The 10,002-nt window shown below is 40.8% G+C and overlaps 1 protein-coding gene across 2 annotated transcripts in view; it reads left to right on the forward strand.

The window, feature by feature from the left end:
* c6 (complement component 6) overlaps positions 1 to 10,002 on the forward strand; it is a 54,067-nt gene that overhangs the window by 31,508 nt on the left and 12,557 nt on the right. For both annotated transcript variants that reach the window (XM_057818303.1, XM_057818302.1), the window contains 10 exons: positions 434 to 677; positions 929 to 1,051; positions 1,144 to 1,310; positions 1,400 to 1,625; positions 6,021 to 6,189; positions 6,344 to 6,455; positions 7,836 to 7,968; positions 8,054 to 8,254; positions 8,403 to 8,490; positions 8,571 to 8,815. In XM_057818303.1, the coding sequence (XP_057674286.1) occupies positions 434 to 677; positions 929 to 1,051; positions 1,144 to 1,310; positions 1,400 to 1,625; positions 6,021 to 6,189; positions 6,344 to 6,455; positions 7,836 to 7,968; positions 8,054 to 8,254; positions 8,403 to 8,490; positions 8,571 to 8,815 (1,708 nt within the window). The remainder of the gene's footprint in view (positions 1 to 433; positions 678 to 928; positions 1,052 to 1,143; positions 1,311 to 1,399; positions 1,626 to 6,020; positions 6,190 to 6,343; positions 6,456 to 7,835; positions 7,969 to 8,053; positions 8,255 to 8,402; positions 8,491 to 8,570; positions 8,816 to 10,002) is intronic.

A 10,002-nucleotide genomic window follows, 5' to 3' on the forward strand; every position in this document is an offset into this window, starting at 1 on the left:
GCCCTATTAAATAGATATAATAATATAAATTTGAATTGCTGTTATTGAAGATGAAACTGATTTCATGAGCAGCTGGCTAAAGTCAGCAAAACACACGGACATCTGACAATTGTCATTTCCGAGCTTAGCTCCCTGTCTAGCTAGGACTTAGGTCCGACGTCTTGGCGAGGACAGTAGAATGACGTATAATACATATTTTGAATAGTTATTTTGAGATTTAGGGGGTATGTAGGGGTACGATAAGGCTTAATTCCGACTCACGCAGAAATTTGGATTACGTCGCCAGTGTAGGAATCGAACTCGTTCGTAACCCGTGGACTACCTGTATACGGAAATAAATTTTTGAAATAACTCTCCCAATCACAGAAATGAATGATAATTCTACTGTACCAATCATGTTTCTTAAATGTAGATAAATGTTTTCTCCTGTTAGGACTCCCTGTTTTTACGGGTGCACCAGGTTCTACCTGTGTCCACATTCAAAGTTAGGGACCCAAGTGATTTGGTTTTGTCTGGACCTTTCCTCAAGTTCCTTCATGACCTTCCCCTGCAGTACAATTATGCCCTGTACAGAAACATCTTTCAGCTCTTTGGAACACACTACTACAGCTCAGGGACACTAGGGGGCCTGTATGACCTGCTCTACCAGTACAACCGAGAGGAATTGACCAGTTCAGGTACTATAAGTCAAAGGTCAAAAGACACCCAGTGTTAAAATAGCGGTTAAAGTTTGAATTTCAATATTAATAAATAAAAGTCTTACTTTGATTCCCTTATGTAAACATATTCCTTTGTTGTTATGAAGTGAAATGCATGCTCAATGAGATTTAGGTCAGGTAATCCACTCGTCCACTGTGTAACTTTCTACTCTTTGCTCTAAAAACATTTTCTTTGTGCAAAGACACTTTTCAAAGTTCATCTCCAACAGGTGAATCAGAGGACCATGTTAAAGGCTGTCTTGGACGAGAGACTAAATGGACAGTTGTCCTCTACACTCCACAAAGGCCTCTACCAATGTGCTCTGACAGCAAAATGACTCAAAAATATAATGGTTTTTGCTACACAATGACAATATGTTTTTTTTTTTCCTTGGAAAGCCTGTTGTCAGCATAATGTATTGTTGCCCTTTCTTGTCTGGCGTAGGTTCATACATTCAGGCAGCAGAGAAGTCTTATTCTGCTGTGAAAGGTGGACGAACCAGAGAGGCAGCATCTCTGGCCTGGGAGAGGCAGGGCCCGGCTCCTGATCGAAACTCTTACAAAAACTGGGCTAAGTCTGTTCTTGATAATCCTGCTATTGTTGAGTTCAAGGTTGTATTAAAAAAATAGAATTCAAACACATGGAATGCATTTAATTCAATTAAAATTGTCAACTCAATTTAACGCTTGTAATTATCCAGACGCAGTCAATAATAGATCTAGTGCAGGGGATCCCCTGTGCTGTCACGAAGAGGAGGAACCTTAGAAAAGCGTTGTTGCAGTACATGCAAGAGTTTGATCCCTGCAAGTGTGCTGCTTGTCCTAACAATGCAAGAGCTTTTCTCTCTGGTACTGAGTGCAAGTGTGCCTGCCAGACTGGTACTTTTGGCCCCAATTGTGAGCAGCGAGCTCCTGACTTCACTTCAGGTACTGTTTATCCCAACAATCTTGGGAGGGGTGACCAGTGGTTGGAAAATACATCTCGAAAAGTGCATATTCTGCAGCATCGGCACGTTATTTCTTAGTGCTCGCCGATATAGATGACGTTATTTGGTGCGGCATCGGTACCGATATGAGTATCCTCATCGGTGCAGCACTAACCAAGAATACACTGAAAAAAAGCTGTTGAATTCATCTCATTTTTTAAAGCTATTTTCTGCCAAACTTATTCTGTACTACCCTATTTTCCACACTATAAAGCGCATCGGAGAATAAGGCGCACCTTTAATGAATGCCCTGTTTAAAAACAATTTTCATTTAAAGAAAGGGTGTGGGTTTGCATAGGGACGGTAGGGACAAAACACTACCAACTTTTCAAGATGCTCAAATTGTCCCCACCAACTTCTAAGCAATCTCATTTGCATCATATAATGTGTCAGTTATATAGGTCATTTAGACTGTCTTCCTATATGTTGTAACTAAAGTTGCACTGATACCGATACCAGTATCGGCAGGGGGAGCCGATCCGGCCCGAATTGGTGGTATCGGTATCGACGAGTACCAACATTTAGGGCGCAGATACCATCTACTGGCATCACTTGGACGCAAATGTACTGTCCTCCCCACGTGAGCTAACTTCCCAAATCCCGATGCATGACATTTGTATGTCTTTGTCTCGAAATTACCTAACGAAATTAACACCTTCGTTTTCATTATTAAGGATGTAAACTACAACGCATGTCCACGATGTTACGCTGCTCATCTAACATGGCATTCACAAACGATTAGCATGTGTAAGCTAACGCCTGTTGTTGTAGCGCCGATGGGATCAGAAAGGTTAAGACCGTGGGAGACTAAGCAAACTCATGGTTTCATGATGAACAATGAGTGGCAAATTAAGAGTGCCGTACTTCAAACTCGTTCTGTTTATGAAAGTCAAATGTCATATGCTGGTGTTGTGCAGTAATGAGCAGAAGTGACTTCTGTGGCCAGAAAACACTCTAGCGGCGCAGCGCGCACACTAGATATCATCAAATAGCAACCTTGATGTAGTATGTTAGATCCCATGCCAACTCTCACGCGCACACACTAGATATCATCAAATAGAAACCTAGATGTGCAATATTAAATCCCATGCCATTAGCTGCGTGAGCCCAGAGCGACGCCTAGTCCATATACTACATTGATGAATTAGAAACCGCCATGACTGAATGGAAGTTAAGCAGGCCAAATCAATCCATACCAGTGACTATAGATAATGTTGCAAATACTGTTAATTCAGTACATGTTACAGATGGACTCGGACCACAAGTAGGATGTTTTGCTTATATGGTAAATATAGCTGCCAACAGAGCTGCAGCAATCAACAGTGTGCCCCACTTTACAAACAGTAAAGATTGTTCTCAGCACTTATATACAAAATTTCTACAGCTCAGTAAGAAGTAAGCACATAAATATTATGCACTAAAATGCTTGTTTATATGATGGCACTGTTATTTTTGCTTGTTAGCAAAAAATAAAAAATAAAAAATAACAGTTGTATTTTGTTTCAGAGCATTAAATGTATTGAATTGTATTGAAAATCGTACCGAACCGTGACTTAACTGTATTGTTGCATCCCTTATACGTACACACACACATATACATGTATGTTTTTTTTAGGTTTTTTTTTTTTGCAAACAGAGTGGTATCGGAATGGTATCGGTATCGGCAGATACTGCACAGCCAGGTATCTGTATCGGTATCGGGCCCCAAAAATGGTATCGGTGCAACACTAGTTGTAACGATAGAATTGACCCTACCATTATTCAGTGAATTATTTTCATTATGTTCAGACTTACATTCACCCCCTTATCACTTGTTGAATGCACATTTGATTGGCTGATGGATTGACCATCAATAGCCTATCAATTAATTAGGTTCTTTTGGTGAGAAATGTAGCCCTGACCGCCGTTCACCCAGTCTGTTTGGTTTTATTAATGTCCCATCCCCAGCAAAAAATGTACATGCAGGTTGTGCTGTTATATCGTCCCTACCAATATTGAGACCAAACCTACGCCCTTGACTTAAGGCACAGTAGTAGTAGTAGTAGTAGTAGTAGTAGTACTAGTGGTTGGGGCTGCGTTAAACATCCACTAGATGGGCTACGCTATAGGGAATGTCATGCCATGGCTGCGTTTCAATAACGGTTTTATGCGCCCTCGCCCACTTGACTGTATGTGGCAGTTATGGCAGGACGTATGGGATCACAGGAGTGCCAAAATAAATAAAAAAATAAAATAAATTAACATAAAAAGAAATAAATGAATAAATAAAAACTAAAGTTACTTTTTGTCATTGATGTTTTTATTTCGCTTGCCTTTTCTATTTTGCTTTTAATGAAAGGAATGGTCTGTCAATCAAATGGCGTTGGGAGGACTGAACTTAAACTTCAAATAGGTTAAATGTATTTGAACAACGCATCTGTTTACATATTGTAAGCTATAGACCTATAAATAAATAAATAATGAAATGCCCAAATAAAATTTGATACAAAACTTATAATTCTGATTCCCAGGTACCAACGTATTGCCATCAAGCACGGAATACTTCTCCGGTTTATTGACATGATATTTTGTGCAATGTAGAATAATGGTGCCACCAGGGGGTGGCGAGGCCTGGCCACCACTCCCCCTAATAAATTTGTTGGCTACCCCACTGGTCACCCCACTCGCCAGTATAATGTCAGATTGTAGTAGCTGTGGAACTCAAAATTTTGACTGGACTATTATGGACTATGTACATTAGCACAATATAATAGTATACAATAAACAATATAACACCATCAACAAAAGTATATCAGAAGGTGTGTCTTGAAGTCTTTCTGACAATTTTATACTGACCTGTTTAATACTACAACTTAGTAAAAACCTAAAATTGTGGGTTTTGTTTTTTGATGAGCCACCCCAAGGTTTTAAGTGGCCCCATTTGGCCACCTCAATGAAGAATTTCTGGAGGCCCTATTGATTTGAAATAGGCAGTATAGTGCTACTTCAACACCTTGTGGTTATTCCATGATTTTCTTGTCTGTGAGTGAACGAGGGCAGGTGTGTTCCATTTACGTCTTTCACTCCCCCTCCGCCCACTTTCCCTCTGCCCTCCAAGTGGCCTCAGTGTGACGTCATAGCAAGTGCTTAGGGCAAGTAAGTGAGGGCAACACAAACCGTGATTGGAACGCAGCCTTATTCCAAACTGCCTTTCGAATAGTAAAATTCTTCATTGTTGTTGAAAAAAAAAAAAAAAAAAAAAAAAAAATTGACTGTCTGTGGCAGTTATGGCCGAACGTATGGAATCACAGGAGTGCTAAAATAAAAAATACATTATATATATGGTGTTATAGTTATATAGCGCTTTTCCACCTTTCAAGGCGCTTTACACTATCTCACCATCCACCTACTGGTGACGCAGCACCAGGAGCAACATGGGGTTCAGTGTCTTGCTCAAGGACACTTAGATGAGTTCATCAGGGTGGAGAAATGAACCCACAACCTCAGGGTTAGGGGACAACTACTCTACCACTGAGCCATGCCACCCCAGAAACCCCAGAAATATAAAGAGGAATAAATAAATAAATGAAAATATTAAAGTATATTTTGATATTGACTTTAACTTTTGTCATTAAAAACACAAAAGGAAAAAATAATGACAAATTTTGTCACTGACTTTTGTATTTCGCTTGCCTTTTCTATTTTGCTTTTAACGAAAGGAATGGTCTGGCGTTGGTAGGGACTGACACTAAAACTAATGTCAACTATACTAGTACATAAAGTAGGTTATATGTATTTAAACATCAAATCTGTCAACAAATTCTAAATTATAGACAAAGAAATAAATAATAACTTGCCCCAATAAAATTTGTTACAAAACTAATCATTCTGATAATTCCCAGGTACCGACGTATTACCATCAAGCACAGAATACGTCTCCGTCTTATTGACCCCAGTCTCCGTATGTTTTGTGTGATTTGGAATAGGCAGTATTGCGCCGCCTCAACAGCCTGTTGTTGATCCATGATTGTCTGACCTGTGAGTGAATGAGGGCAAGTGTGTTCCATTTAATTTTTTTCACTTCCCCGTCGCACACTTTCCCTCCGCCCTCCAAGTGGCCTCCGTGTGATGTCATAACAAGAGCCTAGGGCAAGTGAGCAAGGGCAATTCAAACCGTTATTGAAACGCAGCCCATAATTAACCAATATTGATCCATATATTAGGCACATTGGATTATAAGGCGCCATGTCTGTTTTTGAGAAAATTGAAGGCTTTTAGGTGCGCCTGACAGTGCGGAAAATGAAGGTAGTTTATTCCCATTATCTTGGTTTATTATCTTACGGTTTGATTCTCACAGAGGAAGTAGATGGTTTTTGGAGCTGTTGGGGCCCGTGGAGTCGCTGCGGAGCCACCATGAAAAGAAATCGCAGAAGAAGGTGTGACAATCCGGCCCCCTTGAGAGGAGGCCAACCGTGTATGGGTCCTGACAGTGATGAAGAGCCATGTCACATCTCCTTATTCAAACAGTAGGCAAAGTTAAACAGTAACATGTGCAAATAATCCTCTCTACCTGCTACAACCAGAATTGTTGTTTCGCAATAGTCATTTACATACACGGTATTTATCTGCTATTCATCTTATTTATTTATGTTTTCAATGTTCTCTTTTCCCTTCATCTAGACAAGAAACATGTGAAAATGACCATGACTTCTTTGTGGGATGGAGGGAGGAGCTTCCTCCTGGTGTGCAGGGTTGTCCCAGGCCAAAGCCACCTGACAATAGCTTCCTCAGGGTAAACCAAATATCATTCATGAGCACTAGTTTGTTTCCGAAAGAAAACAATTAAGTATCAAATATTTCAGAGAAATTGCTGATAATTTTGAATTGAATTCATGTATAAACTACAGATTACAGGGGAAAAGAAACCCACATATAACCTAAATTGAAGACAAGATTACTCTAACATTTCTTATTATGGAAACTTTTCCAACATTTTTTTGAAGTACATGACAGGACTTGGGAACAAAGTAAACTATGAGTTTTAATCCCCCCCCCCACCCCCCTCAATTTTATCTCCGATGTCGAATTTTGCAAGTGAGCTAACCACAGATTTTATCGGATTCAGTTTGAAATTTCATTTGTATCAATACATGAAAAATTACAAAAAGGAACCGAGATATTCAGTTTTTACATATTTTAAACGATACCTTTTGACTGGAACATATTTTTCATTGAACAGCTTTTGTCTCACATACTACAGGGTGGGGCAGAGCAACTTGCTTATTTAAATTTGGCGCCCTGAAGCGATGGTTGCTGTGAGGATGGTAGGGATGGACTTATTTAAGAGTCTTTTAAGGCTTAAAGTTTGGTTCTTAACGTGTGCTATTTATTTGTGTTTATTTTTCAGGAACCCCAGTGAGCATCATGGAGTATATGAAGTTGGACTGTGCTTTTTCTGTTGAGGCATTTTTTTTTTCAAGCGGTAACTCAATTATCGCAAAGCAACGTGCATTCCGTAGACATTTCAATATTGCCCCCGTGGTCGTGTTCCTGGCCGGCAGTCGATTGTTTCATGGGTAAACAACATCAGAGAAACAGTTGATATAAAGAAAAAGAAACCTGGCCTCCCACAAACAGCAAGGTCACCCCAAAACATCGACGCGGTTAGACAATCTGTTTTGAGATCTTCCCGACGGTCTGCCTGAAAACACGCATCTGCTCTTGGGTTGTCTGCTCGTTCTGTGAGACGAATCCTCCATTAAGAATTGAAATTTCATCCCAACAAATTCGCTGTGGTGCAGGAACTTAATCCAACCGATTACATTGCTCGCTTGAAAAAAATGCCTCAACTTGCTACTTAGTCCACTCTATAATGCTCACTAGGGTTTCTGAAAAATAAACACAAATAAATAGTGCATGTTAAGAACCAAACTTTAAGCCCCACCCTCTCAAATAAGTCCATCACTACCACCATCAGAGCAACCATCGATTCAGGGCGCCAAATTTAAATAAGCAAGTTGAACTGCCCCACCCCGTACAATTGGAGGCTATCAGATTGGATACTCTGAAGTCATCAACTATCCTGAATTTCTATTTTTGTGGTAGCAAAAACAAAGGTATTTGCTGACTTTTCAACTGTTTTTTTTTTATTGATGTTATTATTTAATCCCAGAAAGCAAAGCAGTACTACAACTTTGGTGAGGCTGAAGACTTCCAGTGCGTCACTGGATTTGACCCAGAAGGTTTCCAGTTCATCAATTGTCTTCCTGACGGGACATGGAGTCAACCAAAAGGAAGCTGCCTTAGTGGGTTTAGGTTTCTTGCAATAAGTTGACATTTATTAGTCTGTATTTTTTCTTTCTTTGCATTATACTCATCTATCCTGTGTAGGAAAGATCTGTCTTCCCCCTGATATCCCTGATGGCCTGATGCTGTTCCCCAGCAAAGAAGAATATAAAGTGGGTGATTCAGTGGGACTGAACTGTGTTGAGATGGGTTTGTTGCCACTGCCTCGAGGTTTCTACACCTGCAGTAACAGTCTCACATGGGAACCTCCGTTACCTGCAGGACTGCATTGCACTAATGCTATAGGCATGTTTGGAACCTAATTTGTCAAATAAAAATCATTGATCTTTTTCAGCCTGTTTTTGACAGTTTACAGCCATTTGAAATATTCAAACTATTATAGACGGACTTCGTATTGTCCCCAAGAAAAAATACTTTTGTTTCATCTTTACAGAGGATCCATTTGAACCTGACAGTCAGTGTGGTCCAGGTGAGAAACATCAAGGCTCTCAATGTGTCTGTATACAGCGGGAGAGTTGCCTGTAAGTTTTTATAAAATGTTCCTTCATTTTTTAAAACTGTGCATACAGTAACATTTGTGTTTGTGTGCATGCGTACGCAGATCCGAACCAGAGAGTCTTTGTATTCTGAATATTGACATCAACATCACTGTGCCGATGTCCCTCTGCTCCTTCCAAGCCGGCCGCTGCCATGGCGATCCACTCCTCTTTATCAGCGAAAGTGCCTGTGACACTGTCGACTCTGATAAACTGGAGTGGGCCAGGTTCCGAGCCAAGTTTGCTTCAAAGAGTTCTGTCCAAGAGTCGTGCGATCTTGACACATGTTATGAATGGGAGAGTTGTTCAGGTTAATGACCGATACATTTATTTATTTATTTTTTGCCGCGTTTAAAGCAACACTATGTAACTTTTCAAACTATATAAAATATTTTCATACCATTTGTGATGATATGTCAACTGACAACTAGTTGAATGACACCTAATTTATATCTAGAGAGGGTCTATATCACTTTCACTGGCACTAATTAACTTTAAGGGGGGTGGCAGGAACCCTGCCACACAAAAAAAAACAAAAACAAATGTTCTGACTGCTTCATGGCATACATCACTTCCCTCTTTCCCCATTCATTATGAAGACGGAAGCCGATGCTAACACTTTTGCGCGATTCTGCATAGATGGCAGAGCAACAGAGAAAAAAGTTTTGTCTGAGGAGGAAAAATAAAGGGTGGCTACCAGGATATACAGAATAAACATTGGCCCGACTTTCACTCGCTAGCTTGATGGGAAACACAGTCTTCCTTAAAGTGCCTATGACAGCAAAAAGCTTATTTCATATTCCATGTGGTAATTTATGCTCCTGAATGAAATGGACTGCTTGGATGTGTGTGGAAGCGATCGATTTATATATGCAACTTTTTTAATCCCGCGCCATGAAAATGAGTGACTTCCTGGATTGAGGACAAGTCTGAATGTGACGTCACCCGGGTCAGCATCTCACAATACAGCGTTGCTTTATAGCATGCAGATCGATTGCGGATTCAGCTGATTTTGCAAGTTAATTCATTTATTTTTCCCATCACGCCAGCCAAATGTGCTGCAAGTTTTTGGTGGTGCACCAGGGAGAGGTGTGTGAGCCTTTTTGGGTTTCAAAAAGTTCCCGTCCACCGCGGAGGTTGGCCAAAACAAGTCCGATAACTGTGGGACCATCGGACTTGGAAGTAAGTGGAAGAGAGGAATTGAGTAACTACGTGTTTTGTATTATGTCAAATACTGGGATCATGGCACACATTTTAATAAGGTGGTGGCTTGCATTTTGTGGCTTATTGTACACCGAGAAGGCCACTCGGCCGACGACTGGCGGCTTGTCGCACACCTCCCTTGGTCCTCTTCGCGTCCAGACTTCCAGCCACCTCTGCTCTCTTCGTGTGCCCAGCAATAGACCACTATCCTTGGGTTGGACTCGGGCAGCCGCGCGCTCCTCCGAAGTCGGCCGGTTTGTCCGGCGGTCATTCTCCAGCCTCTTTCGCGGCAAC

This window comes from Corythoichthys intestinalis, chromosome 17, assembly GCF_030265065.1.
Source record: "Corythoichthys intestinalis isolate RoL2023-P3 chromosome 17, ASM3026506v1, whole genome shotgun sequence".
Taxonomy (NCBI): domain Eukaryota; kingdom Metazoa; phylum Chordata; class Actinopteri; order Syngnathiformes; family Syngnathidae; genus Corythoichthys; species Corythoichthys intestinalis.